This window comes from Mastigoproctus giganteus, chromosome 10 (assembly GCF_048544385.1).
Source record: "Mastigoproctus giganteus isolate SK-2022 chromosome 10, ASM4854438v1, whole genome shotgun sequence".
Lineage (NCBI taxonomy): Eukaryota > Metazoa > Arthropoda > Arachnida > Uropygi > Thelyphonidae > Mastigoproctus > Mastigoproctus giganteus.
The window spans coordinates 81,244,774-81,268,807 of NC_143584.1; the positions used below are offsets into that span (position 1 = coordinate 81,244,774).

The 24,034-nt window shown below is 37.1% G+C and overlaps 1 protein-coding gene across 3 annotated transcripts in view; it reads right to left on the minus strand.

Moving 5' to 3' along the window:
- LOC150079116 (serine/threonine-protein phosphatase 4 regulatory subunit 1-like) overlaps positions 1-24,034 on the minus strand; it is a 672,615-nt gene that overhangs the window by 610,030 nt on the left and 38,551 nt on the right. For all 3 annotated transcript variants that reach the window (XM_090384028.1, XM_090384027.1, XM_090384026.1), the window contains one exon: positions 1,574-1,739. In XM_090384028.1, coding sequence (XP_090240154.1) covers positions 1,574-1,739 — 166 coding nt within the window. The remainder of the gene's footprint in view (positions 1-1,573; positions 1,740-24,034) is intronic.

Genomic DNA, 24,034 nt, shown 5'->3' on the forward strand with positions numbered 1-24,034 from the left:
ACATTTCAATGACTGTCCATCCATCCACATTCAATAACTCTCCTACCATTGGATGGATTTTCATGAAATTTTATATTTGGATCTTTAGAATGATACACAGAAGCATCCCAAATTTTATTACAGTTGCTCCAACAGAAATCCAACAATTATTATTTATTAATCTCTGCACATAATAACTCAACTTCCAGTGAATGGACTTTTGCAAAACTTAATATTTCGCTGTGTTAGAGGACAGTGAAATATAAGTTTCATTTTATGATTTAAGATTTCCAAAATTTCATTAAGTCAGACCAATAGAAATTTGGCAATTATTTTATTTTTTTATACATACAGTATTACATAGACTATCCATATATCATATATTCCAGCTGAAGCACTGGATATCATATTTGTTGCCATGCACTGGTTGGAGGAATGAATGGGCAATGTGGCAGATGTGAAATTTTCTAAATTAAATTTTTGTGGCGTATGCATAAGAGTTGTTGCTTTTAAGCCTTGTTGTTGTTGTTATTAAAAATCATGAATTATTTACTATTTGATAATGTGCCTGAAGTGCAAATGCATACGTTAACTAAAAACTTTTTTTTTTTTTTTTTAATCATATATGAAAATTGCTACAAACTGCAATATATTATACTTAAAGGGCACTACCTGCTACCAAAAAATGAAAATAAACCAGTTATACAAAAATGATGAAACCACAAAATGAACTCAGATTGGCTAGCAAGAGTCAATAACCACCCATAGCATCAAAGGATCCTGCTGAGATAAGGTGTAACCTTAAATAAAGCGAATACTGATACTCAACAGAAAAAAAAACAGAAAAGTATGTTTAAGTACCACAGTAACGTCATGGAGGCATCTACCACTGAATTCCTGAATATTTGTATTTATGTCATGGACTGCTTATTACCAGAGAAGAGACCAATCCTATGGATGCTCCTAGGCAAACAAAAGCAGATTAAACTGAAAACAAAACATGCTAAATTTTGTTGACACCTCCATATTTAGAAAATAAACATGAAAACAAGTAAATTTAAAAATGGTTTCCAAGTTACATTTTCAACTGAATCTGCCTTTGTTGATTTCATTGGGACATCCACTGTAAGTTTGCTGGCAATAAGTAGACAATGAAAGAAATGCGAAATTCAGAATTCCAGTGGCAGCCTTTATGAAGTTATCACTCTGGTGACAACTTCATAAAGTAAAATAAACTCCGTTTTATTTCATGTTATTTTAGGCTGTTGTAGTAATAACACACTTTCCTTATTGTTCCAGCCAGCAATTGCTTTATCTTTTCAGGATTCTGTGATAGAGTCTTCCTCACCGAGAATTAGTGCTCTTGCTAGCTAATTTGATTTTGTTTATTTTGTTTTGTAGTTTACTATCCTTGTATAATTTGGTTTATTTTCATTGTTGGTTGCATGTCAGTACGAATCTCATAAGTATAACTTGTTGTGCTTAGTATCGATTTTCTCATGTGAAAAAAATGTTTAATCTGATTCAATATTAGTGGATCATACCACATTTAACTGATATTTTGATTTAAATATTGAAAAATTTGATGTCTGACCTATGATAAATAACATCACTATCTGCGAACTTTTCAAGCCTAGCAACAGGAGGCAATAAATCATCTAGATCTGGCGAGTATTCTTCTAGTGCTAAGTCTTCAGTCTCCATTTCATACTGATTAAGAGTCATGGCACTGTTCTCCCTCAATGCATCTTCATCATCATCTGTGATGACAGAGGAAAATTTATGTAAAATATTTTAATATATATTAGAAATATGCCTTTAAACCAGGAGTTCTCAAACTGTGGGTTATAATTCCCCCTTAAGAGGGGGGGGGGGTCAAGATCAGACTATTATTACTAAGCTTGTTTTTTTTTTCCATTAAAAGTTACATTTTATTAAGTTTTAAGATTAACACCATTGTTCTATTTGATCTACTTGTACAAATTAAAATTTAATTATCAAAAGTTGCATGATAAATTTATTGTGGGTGGGGGTCTTAGAAAAAAGGGCTGGCTGAAAGGACAAGCCAGTGTGGCAATGAAGTTAATGGGGGGGGGGCATTAAAAAGTGAAAGAGCAACAGAAAACAAAATATATACATGTCTAAGTACACATACACACACTGTCCAGTCAAAACATTATGACCAACCACTGTATTTTTGCAATTAGCTGTTCCTCGCTGCCTGGTGATGCACATTACAGTGAAAACTGGTAAACGTGATACTGCAGGTTCATGGCATTCCTGCAAAGTACGCAATCTGACAGACTTCAAAAAAGGGACAAATTTCTGAGAGCTGGGTAATGGTTGAACCAGAGGCAACATTACAGAAACTGCAAACCTTGTCGGCTGCTTGCGGAGTGCTATAGTTGGTGTTCCAAGAATGAATGGATGCAGCAGTTGCTGGGCCAATGGTATGTGTCCATGCTTCATTGATGGTTGTGGTGAGCGCAGATGTGGGAAACCACAGGTGGCGCCCGACCCTAACACTATGCACACTATGATGGTTGTGGTGAATGCAGACTATCCTGCCTTGTGCAAGCCAGTAGACAGAAAATGATGGAATGGCTGACCATGGACTTTAACCAGGATAAGACCAGTGGTGTTTGCAAGACCACAATCCAACAAACCCTCCTCCATATGGGAGGAGGTTAGTCCCAATCAAGGTAACCATGCTTATAGAACAGAATAGAATCTTTAATTGCAGCATGATAAACAAACAATTAGTCCCATCATGGCATGGTGGTGCCAGAAGTTTATAGAATACATATTTAAAAAAGAAATACACATGAGAAAAACATATATGTTACAATAATCCAGATTATTGGAAGGCAACAAAGCACAGTTCAACGAGGATTCCCTTCCTGTATTTTTTTTTATTCTTGACCACTTCTTGGAGGTCCCCATCAATCGCTTGCAGTGAGGGCAGCATTTGCTTTGGCAGGAATCTGCCGGTTAGTAATAGCCGGTTATGGTTTGCTAGCAGCTGTGTTGATGACCGGAGATACGGGGGAGGAATGCACCAAGAGCAGTGATCCCAGAAGTTCGGCTCTGTAATTTTACAGGTGGCCATCTTCATGGTGAACAGCAGCCTTCTTTCTCCAATATAGGATCAGAGCCTGCACAGTTGAAGGGCATCTGCTAACTGCGTTGATCTGAGAGCAGAGGGAAAGGTGGAGTTTGGTGTTAGCCCATTTTAGAAGCCAGAATTTGGCAGAGAATATTCTTTTAATGTTGGATTAGGCAGCCAAGGCCCATATCTCTGAAGCATACAGTATTGTCGGGTATAGGTTTGATACAATGTATCTTTTTACCAGGTTTGGGTTGGTGATGTGGAGCAGCTGTTGTTTGGTGACCCAGCATAGTGAAGTCAGCCTCGACTGTATGAGGTTTATGATTGTTGAAGGATAACTTGGAGTCGAAAATGACCCCCAGATCTTTGTGCGTTTCAACATTTGGAACTGAGGAGCCATTCAGCACAGGCTCCAAAGTTGTTAGGCTGCCCTTTAGGGACAAAATTATTTGTACCGATTTTAGAGGGTTAATTTGGAGGTTGAAAGCATTAAGGTTGTCAGCCATGTCCTGTAGTTTGCTATTGATTTGCTGAGTGGTTTCGGTTGCCAAGTCAGATGGCGATATCCTAGTAAGGAGACTGACATTGTCAGCATATGTGATCCAATTGCATTTGTTGGCCACAAACGGCAACATGATTGCCACGAAGAAAATGACAGACAGGACCACCCTCCTTGAGGCACACCAACAGTGATGTGACGCTGGAAGGTCTTTGTTCCAATCTTTAGCACTTTATGGCCACCCATCCCCAAAGATGCCTAAATTTTTCATCCAAACAGCGTCACTGGGCTATTGCCATAATGAAAAAAGTTCACTTTTCCAATGAATCACATTTTCTGCTATGCCATGTGGATGGTAGACGGTGGGTATGTCAAAAAACTGTGGAGAGGAATCATTCTGATTACCTGGTCCAACAGAAACAAGTAGGTGGTAGCAGTTGTGATATGGGAGAGGCTTTCCTGGGAATCACTTGGAGTCCCTCATATCCCTAGACTTCCTTCTGTATCCTAAAAACTACATATCCATTGTGGTTGATAAGGAACACTCAGAATTGTCTTCCAAGATGGCACAGGAATGTACCAGTAGGATAATGTGCCCTGCCATATTGCCAGAACTGTTTGAGAGTGGTTTGCCAAAAACAAAAGGGGCTTTCAGGTGCTACTTTGTTCACTGAATTCATCAGATGTTAATTCCATAAAACATCTCTGAATTATATGGATCAAAAGATCTCATATTTGGATCCTCTAACACAAACTACTGCAGATCTATAGGGCAGAATCCTGGTGACATATGTATAACATACTCCTGCAACATTTGGAGGGCTTATATGAATTCTATACAGAAAACTGAAGTGGAGGTTTTTGACACTTGGGAAAAAATTATTAAAGCAAATTTATCTGCTGCCTATCTGACATGACACTTTTACAACCAATACAACAATACAACCAAAGTCCTCTAAGAGGTCAATTTGAATATAGGGTGTCTCAAAAATATTGGTACAAACGTTTAGGAGAGGTAGGCAACATCTAAAGGAATGTGAATCGCATAGGAACCCATAACCAGAAACATCACTGTAAGTCAGTACAAGGCGCTGTTTATCAGTTCGCGAGAGGGAAAATTTCTGGTTTACTCGTTCAAGCAGTTTTTTTTTTTTTTTTTGTAGTTGTTGGCACATAGGCTTCTGTGGCCATAATGCACTCCCAAGGTTTTTGCCGTACTTTGATCCAAGCCAGAGGCGGGAATCGAACCCGCGACCTTTGGGTTGCCAGGCAGGCACTTTACCCACCTGGCTAGCCCGGTCGGCTAGTTTCGTTCAAGCAGTAGTCACCGCACAAAGAGCATGCATCGATACACGAACTGTGAGCTGGCAGGCATGCACCTAGTGTATGGATTAACAGAGGGCCCACACGGTGTGCGCCCCCATGCGGCACAACATCGCTTCGCAATAAATGTGTGGGCAGGTGTGGTCGTTGACCGCTTAGTCGGTCCATACCTGTTACCATCCCGCATGAACTCCGCTAAATATCGGATCTTTCTTGAGCAAGTTCTACCAGGGTTACTTGATGATGTTCCGGCAAATGTGAGACGCAACATTTGGTTTCAACATGACTGGGCGCCTGCCCATTATGGAAGGTGTGTTCGTGACCATTTGAACAAGCGTTTTGGGCGTCAATGGATTGGCCGTGGTGGATCCGTTTCCTGGCCCCCACACTCAACTGATTTATCGAGCCTTGATTTCTTTCTGTTGGGGGACCTCAAATCTATCGTGTATGAATCGCCTGTAGAGACGGAAATGGATCTCGTGGAGAGACTCGTCTGCGCTGCTGCTACTGTCAAAGAAACTCCAGGTGTGTTCGACCGTGTCTGCTAATCCATGCTGCGTCGGTGTCATGCATGCATCACGTCTCGTGATGGAACCTTGGAGCATCTGTTGTAACATCATGAAACATCCATCTCGTACTCCATTGTTAATATTATGTCAAATAAATGTTTGCCACTAATTACCTCTGCTACTACTTTCCCGTGACGTTTCTGAGTTCCTATGCGATTCACATTCTTTTAGATGTTACCTATCTTCCCTAAATGTTTGTACCAATACTTTTGAGACACCCTGTATATTACAAGCTGCCTCCCTGCTTTCAAAATCAATAAAACCCCTAAAAATGCAGAAATTATGATAAATTTAAATGCCTTCTAGATGATGCAAAAAAGTTGGCAATTGAACTGAACCTGAAATTTAACAAGAACTCACCCAAAAAGAATGTTTGATAACAAACAATGATGGAATGATAGAAAAGGAAATTTTAGGCCCCACTTTTTTCAACAATTTAGATGCCACAATCCAGTCGGTGAAAAACAGGACTGTATTGATCATAAAGCATAATGATTAATTCCAATTTCTATACAATTTGAATTATGATACAGAAATGAAGAGTAACAAGCTGCATAACAATTTTATGCATTTAGAAATTCTGTTTAAAATATAGTGATAAAAAAGACACCTCTAGAATCAATTTATACAGAGGATTAAAATATATGCAACACTATTTCAAAGAACAGTTATTCTCCATGAAAAATCCTGTGATTCGTGTAATCAAACAATATAATGGCATCATTGGCAAATCTTTTCATGGCACTTAGAATTATTGTAACTTGCCAACATCAGTCACCATCACAGGACAGAGCATTACAAAGATGAAGTTAATCATAACTTATTTATATTCCACAATGACACAAGGTCATTGCACGGATTAGCAACCTCACCAATTAAAAAACCATTTGCAGCTTATGTGAATGGATGAGAGTATAGCTGCCAAGGCGATTTTGCTTTGGCATCTATGCTCTCAACCTCTTGAACCAGCTCTGCAGTCAAATTCATTTATCATTTCAGGGATTCATGATATCACAAAGTTTGAGACTCCTGCTTTAAGCATTTAGCATTATTCACAATATTTAAATACTGAATGTGAATAACTTGTACAGTCCAAAACTGTAATTTTAAACCAATTAAGTAAATTTAAAGAGAATTAAAAACACGCATACCACATTTCTAATATTCCTGACAGGTTTTTCAAAGAGTCTTGACATCTCAGATTACTCACAGTGGTAAGCTTTTTTTAAATTAAATATAGCCAAAAAAAAAAAAAACTTCCATATAATTTCAATATGAAGAATATATGCTGGTCAAGTGAATCACCCTCCTGCATGTTTACCAACAATTTATTCACCTTAATCTAAGTTAAAATTCAGGTAATAAATAAATAGAACCAGCTAATATATTTCTGCAAACAGACTGCAACAAATTATCATTCAGCAATAATTATTAAGTGATTGCATTTGCTTTCTTTAGTGTCCTGTGGTGTTCTGATTTTCAAAATTAAGAAAACTTGTGCATCAAAGTTAAATATCACATTTTCTCAGGCGATATTTAATGGCACACACTTGCTGGCCCTCAGACTCTTTTAGTTCGATTATAAATGAAACAAAGGTAATAGAATCATAAACAACATTGCCACTACATAATTTTTTATAGAATAAGACATGTTATTTGGTTTTGTACTTTACTTTTTTTCACAAAAACATGGCTATTGTTCAATAAATCGAACACATAATGCAGTAAGGCCACATCTCAAATTTTAATCAAAACTGACTTACTGAGTTAACTGTCTTAACATCTTTTAATCCAAAAGTTCCCTGTTATATATATAAAATAATATCTATGGCAATAATGCCTTCAATTTAAGAATGATAATTATTATCATTCTTAAATTTAAGGCATTATGGCTATAGATGAATACGCAAAATAAAACCGCTTGTTTGTTTGTTTGTTTGTTTATATTGAAGTTTAATGGCGCATGGACTACCTGGGTCATAATGTGCTAGTTCATATGGTGTGATGTGTTTCAGAGGTGTTTACTTTGAATTTAAATTGTTCCTTTTAACCTGATTCATACGTTATTATGTTAATCTGTTGCTTGTATGCACTTCTTTAGAGGAGGTGGTATAAATTAATAGCTTTAAGGAAGTTGAAAACATCTGTGAAGTCATCTCTATTTTTCAAGAGGTCTGTTAGGATAATGGTGTCATGTGTCCTATATCTTTGAAGGCTTGTTTGCGTTCATTTGCATATGTGTTGAACTGATTGGACAGTGTCACAAGTCTGGCATTGTGGCAATTCCTCTGCTCGCAACAAAAATGAGTGCGTAATATGGGTATGCCCGTTTCTTAGCCTGGTCAGTGCTCTTTCTTATTTTCTCGACCTTCGAGCGATATAAATCCAGTTTTCAATATTCGGCTTTATTTGGTATAATTTGTTTGCAGTTTGCTGATTCTAAGTTTCTTGTAATTGCAACCGACAAGTACGCCATATCGCAGGCTTGTAATCAGAATACGGCACTGATATATCTTCTCCGATCTGTAGTATGGCTTCTTTTGCTGACTTGTCTGCCGCTTCACTTCCAACAAACCCTATATGTCCTGGGATCCAGCAGAAAAGTGTATCCTGTTCATTTCTGGTGCAGTCAGTTAGTTATTATTATTTGGTTTTTATGAGCATTAGCAACTAAGGCCATATTGCTCCGGGAATATGCGGTGGTCATTCCCTGACCTTTCCGCATCCTCCGTATTTGGTGGTGACAGGCTTGAACCCCGGTCTAATCAAGAAGCGTGTGCTATGCACTGCCGCTCCCGCCCACCTGGCTATGGAGGCACCACAGCAGTCAGTATTTGCCATATGTGCCAAAGGATTGGGTGTACCTAGGTTTTGATTGGCTTGTAAGGAACTCGAGGAATCTGTATATATTACACTTCTTGTGTAATGCTTATCTCGTACAAGAGTTAAGGCTATTTTTATTGCGTATAATTCTGCTGTGCATACACTGCACTCTTTCGGTAGCTGTTGCATTAAAGTAATATCTGGGAATACAGTTGCTGCTCCAACTAAAGTGTCTGTTTTCGAACCATCTGTGTATATTGGAATATAGTCGGGAAATTGAATTCTGTGCGCTGCATGTAACTGTTGGAAAATTGCTGCAGGTATCGCTTTTTTATTTCATTTCTGAAGTTGCATATTGGGATATGCAAATCCCGTGGTGGAAGAATGTGAACTGCCATTTGTGCTACTCTGTCTATATTAAAGTTATGTACTGCTAAAAAGTCTTGCATTCTAATTCCCAGGGGTCGATTTGCTTGTTGGCAATTCTGCTATATGTTTCTGCAATGTGGATCAAAGAGGGTCTCCCAAGTAGAGTGTCCATGCATAGGTTTTATTTTAAATGTATAATTCAACACTAGTTTTTGTCTCCTAAGGGTTAAAGCTGATTTGATGGCTTCAGCATAGAGACTATATATGGGAGAGGTACGATGGGCGCCAGTAGTTATACGCAGCATGTTGTGATGAACTGGATCCAGCCATTTCAGAGCTGTTTTCCGTGCTGAATCGTACACTAGGGTTCCACAATCCAACTTTGATTTAATTAGTGCTTTGTGGAGGTTTAGTAAAGAATATCTGTCTGCTCCCCATGCTGTTGATGAAAGGATTTTACGTACGTTCAGGTGTTTTGTACAGCTTTTATGTAGCTCCTGGATATGCTCCACAAATGAGAGTTTCTTATCTAAGATTAGTCCAAGAAATTTTGCCTTCGGCTGCACTGGTATATTCTTGCCTTCTAATAGTTCAGGATGGAGATTTCTTCTGCGACAAAAATGTACACATTGTTTTTTGTGTTGACAGTCTGAAACCGTTGTCTAGTGCCCACCTACTTATATTATTGATTGCACATTGCAATTGCCTCTCAATAGTTCATGTTCTGTGCCTGACTAGAGATACTAAAGTCATAAAGTGCATGTGAAACCGAAGGAGAGAGTTGATTTGTGATCAAATTAATCTTTATGGCAAACTAAGTGGCACTCAAGTGAGCCCTGTGGAACGCCTTCTTCTTGTTGGTAGATTTTGGAGAAAGAAGTTTGTACTTTGACTTGGAAGGTTCTGTTCATAAGGAAGTTCTGGAAAAACATAGGAAGACTGCCTCTGAGTCCAGTATGGCGCTATCTCGCAGGATCCCATATCTCCAAGTGGTATCATAAGCTTTTTCAATACTTTTTCAAAAAATACTGTAACCATATGTTGTGATCTGATAAATGCATTTCTGATGTTGGCTTCTATCCTGACTAGGGTGGTCTAGAGTAGACCTATGATGTCTAAAACTACATTGCGTGTTTGTGTAGATGTTATTTTCCTCTAAATACCATATCAATTTCTTATTTATCATTTTTCCTAAACTGGTGAGGGCTATTTGTCGATAGTTGCATGGATTTGTCAGGTTTAGGGAAAGCTAGTACTATTGCATGGCACCATTTGTTTGGAAATACATTTTCTTGGAATATCCTGTTATACAGTTTCAATAAATCCAGTCTTGTTAAGGTGCTTGATCATGTCATAATGTATGTCGGTCTGGGCTACTGCACTTAGCCTGGCTGTGGACAAAACTTTGTGCAGTTCGTTTATCGTGAACGGTTGACTGTAGGGTTCGTTACCTTTTGATTTAAATTTGATCTTATGCTTTTCCTTTTTGGATCAGAAATTCCAGATGGTATGAATTTTTCGCTGATACTTTTGCGTAGGTCTCATGTGTTTGCAATAAATATAAAATAGCCAGTACAGTACAGCCTTATCTCAAATTTTTCAAAAGTAGAAATAATCTACAATAATTTTAGTAATCATGTTTTAAAACTTAGATTTCAATGAAATATGGTCACCAAACGTGGAACTGTAACTTAATTACATAATTTATTATCATGAACAATCACATTCAAATCATTGCTGTGTAAAATATGTAATTTTGGACCTGTGGCCCTACTGCATTACATGTGCAATATGCACTATATGACCAAAAGTATTCAGATACATGCATGCAGGTGGTTGCAAAAAGAGCTTTCAATTCAAAAACCTAATACTATATATAGTAGATGACCTTTGGGCTTGGACCATTTCGGCTGCATTCTTCAGACCTGCATCTTAATCCATCCTCCGAGCTGACCAACTAAACTTCCCAACATCGCTGTTCACAAATAAGCCCTGTATGAGGATTGCTGTATGACATCTAGCTTTGTCATGATAATACTAATGGCTCATTTCATATACTGCCACAATGTAGGTAGCTCAAAACTGTTAAAAATATCCAAGAGGCAATACACTTTGTGGTTTCAAGTAATATCACTAACATACTAAATCCAAACCAGCTGAAACAGTCCCACCATCAGACTACTTTAACCAAACTTTATGGTGGAAGTTTGGTGAAGTGTATTCTGACAGCTCTCTCTGGACAACCTCCAAACCCAAACATATCCATCAGAGTGAAATGTTGTGTAGTGAGATTAGCATAGCAGGACAAGCTGGGTGTAAAAATGTAGGATTTAAAAAACAATATAAAGTAGAACCCAGATAAGAAATTCCCACATAAGAAGTTTTCCCCTGTACTAGGTTTGGTTTCTTAATTCCCATTATCAATTCTATATATTGTAATGTATTATTTTCCTGCAAAAAAAAAGTTTCCCATGTAAAAAGCTTTCCAGCATAAGCACGTGTTAAAGAATACAGTGTATTATTACGACATTTGCCCACTTAAATGTTTTTTGAATATAGAAATTCTTTATTTTTATATTTAAAAAAATTAAATCAAAAAATTTGGAAATTGAACAAGTTAATGCATAGCATCATTTTAGCTTGCAGTAAATCACCAAAGTAGGTGAAATGGCATTTTTTTGTTACATTTCATATTGTGAATGCCTTCACAATGAGTTGCCCTGATATTGCACTACCTTGAATAATATTGCACTACCCTGATATTGCGCTACCTGGGTGGTGGCAGATACCACCACCAACCCAGGATTGGAATGGTGGTATCCGTCAAGAATAAGTAACAATATTCTATACTAGCGAAGCGTTGCTTATTCGAGGTAGTGCAATATCAGGGCAACTCGTTGTGAAGGCATTCACAATATGAGATGTAACAAAAACAATGCCATTTCAGCTACTTCCATGATTTACTACAAACTAAAATGATGCTATGCACTAACTTGTTCAATTAGTGAATTTTCCGTAGTCTGAGGCTTTCAACCCTAAAACCTTTTTAGTATAAACATTCTGATATAATGGAAGTGACATATTGCAATTGTTTTCATCAATATCCATAACTGGATATTGTCGACCACATGAAACATTTGCCATTAAGTTCTGATGGTTTTGAACAGTTCTGAAATACCTAGTGGACTGTTGCTGTGTCTTATTTTAACTGTGACCCTTTAAGGTATGTTGAAAGCTGAATTTATAATACTTTTATTTCTGTAGATTATTAGTATTTTTGGTAATTCTTTAAAGAATAACCGTATTTTTGTCTATCTACTGTATTGGCCCTAATTATTTGTCCCTCCTTGTCAGTTTTATTTTAATGCTACAAATATTAATTATACTGATTATACTAATTATATTTTTCTAATTTGAAGAGTTATAGTTGGAAGGATGAACTCCTTTAGACTTCATCCTTCCAACCAAATGAGTTTAATGAACAAAATGTTAAGCAATCAGAAATCCTCAGTTTAAAAAAAATGTTTCCCATAGCCAGTGTAAAATATTTATAAATTCTGAAATAGTACTTAAAATCATTTTTAAGTTATGTATCTTTTCATTTTTATTTGTGTAATTAATATTTCATAACCGTGGGTCATTTTCCCTTCTAAGAAGTTCTAAACCTCCACTCCTTTAAAAAACTTCTTATCCAGGTTCTACTGTATTGTATATATTTATTGTTACCTTTTAAATATTGCAAAATGAGTAAACTTGACTAACATTTTTCAGTATTTCATTATTGATTTATAATCAATTTAAATATTGAAAAAGGTATGATTTATGTTTATTTATGGAAGGTAGGGGACACAAAGTTTTCATTCTGCAAAGGCAAAATAAAAATTTTGAACATTGGGACAATACTCCAAATGCCATATTGTATTTGTGACCATAATGGACTTATGTGCAGGAACTCCACCACTGAATCATAGGTTATGCAAAAAAAAACAGCATAGGCTATGGCTTCTGTTATTAATTTATCAAACACGATCTGTGAGTTTGTAAGGCCATCCATACCATTTTTATTGAGTTATCACCTACAGCAGTGACGACGAACCAATGCCATACAACATGTACAAGAAAATATGGCGGCAACTCATGATTTTTAATTATAAAAAAAGTAATTCTTTGTCTGAAGACAAATTTGTTTTGTGGTCTATCAGCTACACTAGCAACAAAAACTGTAGGGGTAAGTGTGCAAAAATAAGCAGCAATAAAGTTCTCATCAGGAACTTTCAAATACTGTTACCATTTAATAACAATAAACTATTTACTGACTTCAGAATTATCCCTCTTCCCCCCATAGCCTGTAAAAATTGTTATAATATATATATATATATTTTTTTATTTAAGCTCATTTTCGGCGTGAAGGCTGGAAAAGGTTTACTATAACTGACCTATGGTTACCAGGGACAAAACTTAGTAACACTGTACAGTAATTACAATCTTTTAAGGACACAAAGGATGATAAATTCATCATCAGATAATATAATGACATCCTCAACTGCAAAGATCCCTGGTCCCACAGGAAGTAGTTATTGTAGCTAATGGACTAATATTATTTGTGTGCTTCTTCTTGGTTCAGTGCTGGGTCCCCTTACAGTTTTCAATTTTTATTAATGATATTGATGAAGGCATATCAATCTTCTTGTCTAAGTTTGTAGTGATACAAAGGTATCACTACAAACAAAACTAGACAGAGCAGCTGAGAAGTGGCAACTGAGGTTTAACTTTATTAATGCAAATTACTACATATGGGAAGCACTAATCCCAGAACAACATACCAAATGAGTGGCACGAGGTGGTGGAGTATGAAAGAGATCTAGGGGTAATTGTGCAGTCTGACATGATATTCACTGAACAATGCAGTGGCTGCTAAGTTAACCCATGGTGTTCTGTTATTGATATACAGGAATTTTGCTAACAGGGACAAGGAGATAATTATCCAGTTGTTTAAAGTTATGGTTAGGCTGGATCTTGAGTACTTGCATACAGGTCTGGAAGCCTCATTTTAAGAGGGATGAGGATGAACAGTTGGAAGAGGTGCAGAGAAGAGCAACAAGATTAGTCAAGGACACTCTTACCAAGAAAGACTTTAGGTCTGCAAATTACTACATTGCCAAAAACAAACATTTTTCTCGATAAATTTTGATTACAATTAGGTGCAATAAAGTAAGGAAAAAAACAAGTACTGTAATTACTTGAATTATTCATGTTTTAAATAAACTTTTATTGCAATAATAAATATTCTGAAATACAGTATTAAAATACAGTTATTCTAAAAACAAAAAAATACCTATTATTACTGCAAAGTTTAGTTATGTTTAAGCATCCACACTACCTGTCCGAATAAAGTGAGCTCTTAAGAAACATAAGCAATCAATAGTATGATCGTTTAAAATGGATCTAATTTTGGTAAATATTTGATTAGCAGCAGAAAAAACCCTTGCAGATTCTACTCTGGTACTATTATACTGAGATAATCGAAAACGATCTCAGTCCATATTTTCTAGGCTTTGAACTTTTTTTTAGCAAAAATAGTTAAAAGTATTTCATTAATTTCCAACTCAAGTTCATCTTTTAAAATCTCATTGGAGTCAGGCAATTTCTTATTTTGGAAAGAATTTGCTGACACTGATGTTCTGTTCCGTGTTGGTTTTCCATGGTTGAATTGCATTCTTTATTTTCTGAAGGAGAAAGACATTTTATTAAGTGAAGTATAATTTTCACTACAGTATCTTTACTGAGTCTGGTAGAGAGCAAAGAGTGCAGTTAAGAAATTCTTCACATACATAAATGAAAGGAACAGAAGGACAAATCAGATTGGACCCTTATATAATGGACGTGGGATAGTTGCAGATGAACTCAACAGATACTTTGCATCGATATTTACATAAAAAAAAACCCTTTGTGTCAATGAGATGTTATGGAAGTGAAGTTGATAAAAATGTAATTAATGATGTTGAAATTTAACATGTTGATTTAATGAGAAAACTTTCGTGCCTACAGGCAATTAAGGCTCCTGTGGTTGATAGCATATACTCTATAATCTTAAAGGAGGCGGCAAGTGAGTGCACTGAACCATTAAGGCTAGTTATGAGAGCATCACTGAACTCAGGAGAGATTCCATTGGGCTGGTGTAAATTGAAATATAAAGGTGGTTCTAGGAGTGTAACGGGAAATTACCGATCGGCCAGTGTAACCTCAGTAGTAGGGAAAATCATGGAGGCAATGATCAAGGGGTGGAATTCAGGATCATTTAGATGGAGATGGAATTCTGCAGGATACACAGCATGGTTCTGTAAAGGGAAAATCATTTTTAACAAATCTGTGTAGACATTTTGACAGGGACACTTGTGAGCTGGATTTTAGGGAATAATTTCGACATTGTTTATTTGGATTTTAGCAAAGCATTTGACTCGGTCCCAAATGAGTGGTTATTTTATAAGTTGGAGCAGGCTAGAATCATAGAAAAAATCCTTAGATGGATAGCACAATGGCTTGAGGGCACCAGGCAGAGAGTTGTGATAAATGGTTATTCCTCAGATTGGATTAATGTAAGAAGTGGGGTTCCCCAAGGATCAGTATTGGGACCACTGTTGTTTTTGGTTATCTTAAATAACATCTATGAAGGGATGAAGGGCGTGAGAGTCTAAACTTGCAGATGATGTAAAGATCAATAGAGTAGTTAATGATCGCCGCCAAGCAGAACTTCTTCAGAGTGACCTAGATAGACTTCCGGGATGGTCAGAAAAGTGGCAGCTATGCTTTAATTCAACAAAATGCAAATTCTTTCACCTGGGGAACAGCAAACCCAAAATAACTTATACACCTTGGTAGAGTTGAACTAAAGTCAGTAGTGCAGAAATGGGACTTGGGAGTTACGATAAGGTCAGACATGAAGTTTGTCCGAGAATTGTGGACAGGTGGCAGTGTTGCATGGTGTCCTATCAATGATTTATCGAACATTTTCTAGTAGAGATAACAACGTCATAATCACATAAAGGTGATTTTATAACCTTTATGTGATTAAATTATACACTATTTTTTTTAAAAATTAGTACCGAAAAACCGGTATTTTTTGTATCAATACCGGTATTTGAATACACAGAAAAAAATTACCAGGATCCCAGTATTGTAATCCCTAGCTGAAATGTTATCAGAAGCCTCAATTTGCTTCAGTTTATCATTTTAAATTGAAAACAAAATGAAAAGTTCACTAGGTGCAAACTATTATTTAGTTGAACTGCTTCTGGCCCCGATGACAGCAGCAGACAGTCGAGGCATTGACAAGATCAATTTCTGAAGATAATCAACTGACAGTTCGTGGTTCCAAACACGAATTATGGTTTCCTGAAGTTCATGAAAGGTCTTTGGTTTCTTTCTGGCAACTGCACATTCCACACAATGCCAACAGTTCTCTATAGGATTCAGTCCGGGCTGTTTCCTGGCCAGCTAAGAGTTGTAATGGACCATTCTTCCAACCATTTTTTCACCTATAGCAAATGTAAACACATTACTGGCGAACCTCAAATGCAGAAAGTAACTACAGAAGTGCCTACTTACACTTTTCGTCCGATGACAAAGAGTAGAGTCTTCCTGAAAGATGCAGTTACTTGGCAGGTTGAAATGGTCGGCAGCAATTTGCCTTCCAATATAGCCAGGTATCCATTGGCATTTACGGAACCTTTTATAAACTGCAGGTGACCTATTCCACAATACAAAATGCACCCCAATATCATTTGGCTGGTTGGGAATTTCACTGTAGACACCATACAGTCTGGAAGGTATTCTTCACCACATCTAGGGCAAATCGTTTGTCTCCCATCAGAGTCATGAAGGTTGAATTTCTTCAAATCCAAGAAAATAACTGGACTTCAACTGCTGGGGGGGGGGGTCCATTTGGGAGCTCCTTACACCAAATTTATTGGGCTTTTTTCATTTTTTGTGTGAGGAGGGGCTTCTTTTAGGACTACAAGTCCATTTTTGAAGAGGCATCTTCTGCACTTGTTACTATTCCTGTATGTTCTTCCCATTCTCTTTTAAGCTCACACAAAGAAGCTTTGCAGTTTTTAAGGCTTAAGCACTTCAAAATGTGGTCCTGTTTTGGCATAGACTCGTTTGCATCCGGTTCCTTTTTTCCTATCAGCAGAACCGAGGGAGATGTAAACTTTGGGGGTCCACGCACCAGGGGATAAGCTTCGTAATGTAAACAAAGAAAATAATAAAATGTAATGTAAAATTACAATGTATGTATATGATAGAAACAAATTTGTATATTTATAAATATTATAATAAGGGAATAAGAGAAACAAAATAGGAAACAAAAGGAAATTTCTTATTTAACATCTAAATACTAATAGTCAGTTCACAAAAACCACATTACTGACAATCACAGTTTAATATGAAAATCACCTATTTTATAAATACTGAAAACAACAATGGTCACAGCACTGAACCCTGGGTACTCTACTAATAACATTAGTCCACAAAAAGTAGTGTCCATTCAACCTTCCCTTTATCTATAGAAGTAACTAGCCCTTTGTTATCATCTACAAACTGCATACTCTGATGTTGTTCTAGTTTATATTGCAGTCTTAAGCGCAATAGTATCAAAGTCCTTCCTGAAATCAAAGTACTGTATATGATACCGAAATCATTTTTTGTGTCCAGTTCCTTTGTTACTGCATCATAGTATCCAATCAGATTGGTCAGACAAGACCACCCTTATACCATAAGGGTGGTGTTATAAAGGCCACAGGAGTGGCCTTTATAACCATCTTTACTCATTTAGATATGAAATCAGCTCTTTTTTTTTTTTTTTTTTTTTTTAAGTTTCTGTGATAAAGATGGATCATAGAACCATCTTTATCAAAGAGAAAATGATTCGTACAGACAGTCCATATATTGAAAGTACAAATAGTCCATATGTGAAAATAAAAGTACAGATAGTCAATATATTTTCAAAGGGATTAAGTCAGGAGAGTTTCCAGGGCATTCCAAGCACTTTACACTGTTTCCTGTTTCTTCTAAAAAATCAGATACCTCTGTTTTGATAAATAACAGAGAGCAAGAGATTGAAAAATGGAATTCCTAATTGCATCTGGCTTATTGCATTTTGCTTAGCAGATACACTTTCTCCATCTGTCCTTATAAGTCTCATTCCCTGCACCTCAAAATGACTTTCATTAGGAAAGAGAACTTTTCTCCAATCTTCTTTAGTCCAGCTTTTGTGCCTGTTAGCTCAGTCTTTTTCACTCACATACTAAATAAAAATTTGCTTTTTGACTGGCTTATGAGCTTTTCATCCAACCTCTGAAGTCTGCATAGGACTGTTGAATCGTATTTTCACACAAGTTCCAGTTAAATTATTTTACAAGTCAAAAATGGTCACACTAGGGTCTATTTTGCTTCTGATTATATCAGTCTTGGGTGTTGGGTTTTTTTTTTTTTTTTCTTTTTGTGACATTCAGTAAGAAACTGAATGTCACATGTTTCAGCTTGATTATTTTAACAGCTCCCAAACTAATTTTATCTGCTATTTTCCTCTGAGTAAGGGAAGTATGTTCGTGTAAAGTTAGATCGTTCTCTAGGAGTCAAATCCATTTCTGCAAACAAAAAAAAAATAAAATAAAAAAATAATAATAAACACTAGAAGTAAAGGACTTCTCAGGATTTCTATTTAAAAGGCACAGTTCTCAGCATAAATCATTCAATTTGAAAGCTTTGAATGGATTGAGTAAGCTGAATGTTAATGGTATTCTTCCCCCTACTAAGACCACACATGAGGGAGCATAAATTGAAGTTGAGGAAGGTTGGTTGCCAGATAGATTTGTTCAAGTTTGCCTTCAGCCAGCAGGTAGTTGATTGTTGGAACAGGCTTTCATCTGTTGTTGTGGAGTGAATGGGTTGAATAAATTCAAGGGAGAACTAAAAAATTCTTGGAAGGTACAGACGGGTGAACTGTGTTTTGATTTTTCCCCCCTTTTGGTGATGCTATGGAAGTTTGCTTTCTTGCATCACTACTACTAATTCTTCATTAAAACACACTTGTAATAATCAAACAATCCTGTAACGAAACAAATGAAAATATAATTATAAACGGCTGTTAACAAGTTTATAAAAGACAATATACCAAAATTGCCATTTTTTTCACATTAATCTGTCAGAAGATATATGATCCTATAGTAAGTGTGGATTAGTGCATACTAAGGTGCTTCTCACTCTCCTCTCAAATTATGCCCACTGTGAGCATAATTGGAGGAGAGCAAGAAGCAATTATGCCCACATTAGGCTTGCTTAGCTAGCAGATTATGAAACAATACCTTTGGCTACTTGTTAGCACTGGAAGGGCAACTGTTTATTTCTACAAATACATATTTTGCACCCACAGAGGTGGACAGAATAATGGAAACACCTCTGATAAGAGTTACAGCTATGCCTAATATGGTGTTGGGTTGCCCTAGGCTTTTAAAATAGTTTGTATTCTATATAGAATATATACAAATGAATCAAACTGTCTTAAGAATAATACTGGTCCATTCTTCATGGAGAAACAAGTTCCTTGAGTGATAAAGGTGGAGGAAATCTGCTTCTCACTCTCCTCTCAAATTATGCCCACTGTGAGCATAATTGGAGGAGAGCAAGAAGCAATTATGCCCACAGTGGCTCGATAATATTTAATCTCATCTGTTGACTGTGCAAGCATGAGAGATGCTAAGCCTGTTTCATGCTCTGCAAACCAAGACTGGACACATCTGGCTGTGTGTGTGTGTGTACACTGGAGCATTATCTTGAAATAGGGCATCATTTTTAGGAAATAATGTTTGCACCATGGGATGAACCTGGTCACTCACAATATAAAGATAATCAGTGGCAGTAATTCACCCATTCAGGATGATAACAGGACCTAAAGAAAAACAAGATATTTCTCTGTCCAAACCATTGTTAATTCTCCTCCATGTTTGATGGTTAACACAAGGCAGTCAGGATGATGCACTTCCTTCAGCATTCAACAAAGAAACTACCTGAATGTTGGGGGGAAAAAAAGCGTGAATGATGATTCACCCAAAAATGTAACTTTCAAATCATCAAGTGTACAGTTTGTGCTCCTTATGCCACTGCATCCCCTTTCCAACATTCCACATTACAAGTGGCTTGGCAGTACCATAAATTTCAACTTTATGAAGTTCCCACAAAACTGTTTTGCTAGAAACTGGATTGCTGAGACTTATTAAGTTCTGCAGTTATTTTTGAAGCAGCAGTTTTAATGTTTTCACGCTACAGTCCTTTTCAGTGTCCAATAGCCTCAGTTAGCTTCGATTTTCGACATTTTATCCTATCAGATTTTGTTTTCCATACAGTTAATGGAAAAATAAATGGAAAACATACGGTGAAGGCAAACATTTCTAATACAGGTGCTCTAGATATATTAAACAAATAAGTAGTTTCAGTCACTGATTCTCCTGCTAAACATCCACCAACAACTTGAACTCTTTTGAATTCAAACTGGTTGGTCATTTTCTTCATGTACCTTTTTATATCTCTAAATAAACATCAGCTTTTATAGTCTTCCTTCACAGTACCACCTACAACATAAAAAAAAAAAAAAAATTCATGTTCATAAATATGTCATATGGCAATTACAAAAACTACTATTTTCATATCAGGTGTTTCCATTATCTTGTCCACCCTCTGTAGAGTAACACATGAATTTTTAATTACTGAGATACCAGAAGTCTATTTAATATTGATTAGCAGTTGAATGATTTTAGGATAGCTGAAAGGAAGCCGAAAAAGAGTAATACAGCATTTGCAGCTAACTGAAAACAAGGCATCTGAGGTTGATGAAATCTATTTAGTTGTAACAAAAGTAGCAGCAAAAGAGGTAATCAAACCTTTAGCTATAACAGCATGGGCACCTTGAAATCAGGGGAAATTCCTACAAATTCCAGATGTATAAACAACTCTCCTATTCATAAAGATGGTTTAAATGGTGCATGTTTGACTTCTGCACATGGAAAATTATAGACTTTAAATATGTCTTATAACATCGTCTTCAGAGAAACAAAGCCAAAACAATCATAGCATGGATGTGTTAAGCAGAAACTAAGCCTGACCAATCTGATAAGCAACTATGTGGTTGTCACAAAGGAAATGGATACAATGAACAACAATTGTCACATTGTTTATTTACATGAGCTGTTTAACAGAAGATTGATAAACGTATTCGAGAAATTGAACACAGCAAAGTGGGGTGTTCTCACCCGCTGCTACCACATACATTCCCTACTATCCGGGCTTAATAGAACAGATCTCTAGAATATTATAGACTTGTCAGACACACTAGGTGAAGCTACCACGACGAAGACTGCACACGGTCATGTCAAAGATCCTGTACCTGTCGAGGGTACAAGTGGAACTGTATATGAAATCAAGAATTGTATATGAAATCAAGGACAGAATGTAGGTTTAAAGATCATATGGGGGTGAACATAGTAGAACAATAGAGACTGCAGACAATGGGGAAATTTCCGTGGCTGAGCACTTCTGGGAGGACAACCATCAAATTTCTCCAGGCAAAATGGAGAAATCTGATGGCTGAGCATTTCTCCATGCTATCATAATTAATCATTCAGAGATACTGGCAATGGCTTGAGAGCTTGCAGATTTGTTCTTCAGCATAATACCATCAGCAGAGATAAGGGAGTCTGTATTCACTACCTCTTGAGTATTAGAATTAGTTGCATATGATGCAAGAAAGCAAGCTTATGCAGCATCAACCAAAAAAAAAAAAAAAAAAAACACACTTCCACTTCACTCCTCCGTTCGTTCAAAATACCTGTCCTGCTGAGCCTTACATTTATTTAGGCTATCAACTTCCATGACAAGGGATGAAAGTCTGTTCCACCAGCCAATTACTCGCTGGCTAAAGGCAAATTTCCGCACGTCTAGGAAAAAGTCTATCCTACATCTGTCTTTCCTCAATTTGAATTCATGCCCTCTCAGGTGATTATTCTGAGCAAGAGGAAGAATCCCATCAGCACTGAGCATGTTCAAACCATTCAAGGTTTCATACACCTCTATCAGATCACCTCGTCTCCAGACACTTTAGTTTGCAAAACTTAAGCCTTTCTTCTTAAAAAGAGTACCCCTTTGTTCAATTCACTAATCTTGTTGCCCTTCTCTGTACTCATTCCTGCAGCTCTACATCCTTCTTGAAATGAGGCCTCCAGACCTGTATACAGTACTCAAGGTGTGGCCTGACCATTGCCTTATACAAGGGAATGATCACCTCCTTATTCCTGCTAGAAAAATTCCTGTATATCATTGACAAGACACCATGAGCTACTCTTGCAGCCTGTCTGCACTGCTCAAAGAACTTCATATCTGCCTGCACAATTACCCCCAGGTCCTTTTCATTCTCTACCACTGTCAGTGTAGTACCACAGAGTTGATACGTTGCTCTGGGGTTGCTGTTTCCCCATATGTAGCACTTTACATTTGTCAATGTTAAACTTCATTTGCCACCTCTCAGCCCATCTGCTCAACCTTTCCAGATCCTGTTGCAGCAGCATAGTGTCAGTAGTGTCCTTGACAACCCTGCCAACCTTTGTATCGTCTGCAAACTTGGACATTAAGCTTGATATACCATCATCAATATCATTTATAAATACAGAAAACAATAATGGACCCAACATTGAACCCTGAGAGACTCCACTAATAACATTAATCCACGATGAGCATGTCCATTGATTACCACCCTCTGTCTTCTCCCCATAGCAGCAATTTGCCTCCAATGCCACACTGCTCCAATTTGTGCAGCAGTCTTCCATGTGCAACAGTATCAAAAGTTTTTCTAAGATCCAAGTATATAATATCAAAGTTATTTCCCTGCATCCAGTTCTTTCGTGACTGCATCATAGTATCCAATCAAATTGGTCAGGCAAGACTTTCCCTTAACAAAACCATGCTGTGTCCGAGCTATAACTGGTCTTGTCTAGATGATCCTGCAGTGCTTCTTTAACCAGTGCCTCCATTTATTTTCCTGGAACAGAAGTTAAACTCACAGGTCTATAATTACTCGTGTCAGCCTTTGATCCTCCTTTATGAATTGGGGTTACATTTGCACATCTCCAGTCTGTGGGTACCTCCCCTGAGTCCAAGGAAGCTCTCTAATTATGGCTAAGGGTTTGCTTACTTCGTTTGCTGTCTCCTTTAATATAACTGGATATATCCCATCCACCCCAGCTGCCTTTCTTGTATTTATCTTTAACAATTTCTCCTCCACTTTACTCTCAGTTATTACAAGATTCTTTAGCTTACTGCCAGAGTTGAATACACCTCTGGCATTCCCCTTGCTGAATAACTCCTCATGTGTGAATGTCGATGCAAAATATTCATTTAGTTTGTTAGCTACCTGAGCAGGATCGTCAACAGTTGACCCATCGATATCAAGTGGACCAATCTGATTCATCCCCTTCCTTCTAGAGTTTACATAAGTAAAGAACTCTTTGCTGTTTTTCTTTGCATCCCTTGCCAAAGATTTCTCTTAATCTGCCTTTGCCTGCCTAACCTCCTTTGTAACTTGGTTACAGATCAAGTTGTATCTATCATAGACTTCTGTGTCACGTGTTAATTTATATGTATCCCATGTATTTTTCTTCTCTGTCATGTCTCATTAGTTCATCTGACATCCATTTAAGCCTAAACCTTGAACAATATTTCTTAGTTGGTATGTAAAGCCTAGTAGCTTCCAAGATAAGATCTTTGAATGCTTCCTATTTTGAATTTGCTGTTGGTAACATCTTCAGTTGGTCCCACTGTATAGAATTTAAATACTGTCTCAGACCATCGTAGTCGCCTTTAAGAAAGCAATAACCCTTCCCTTTACCCCTGATGGTAGTTACCTCATTGAGTAAATCCCACTTCAGCACACTGTGTTCACTTCCACCTAGTGGTTCCTTTATCTGCAGATTCTTAATGCATGAAGAATCACTACTGATAATCAAATCTAGAGTATTACTCCCTCTAGTTGCCTCGCGAACATGCTGATTTAGAAAACAATCATCCAATAAATCCACAAAAGCCTTGCTAGTGTGTGAATGACCAACCCACAAATTCCAGTCAATATCTGTAAAATTAAAATCCCCCATTATAAGACTCTCTGATGTACTGGCCCACTCTATTTCCCTGTACAGTTTCTTATTATATTCTTCAGAGTCATTAGGCCTATAGCACACTCCTACTCTCAAATTTTGATCTCCCAATGCTTATGTCACACCACACTCGACACTGCACTGTCCAGCGATGTTGACCGGCTTC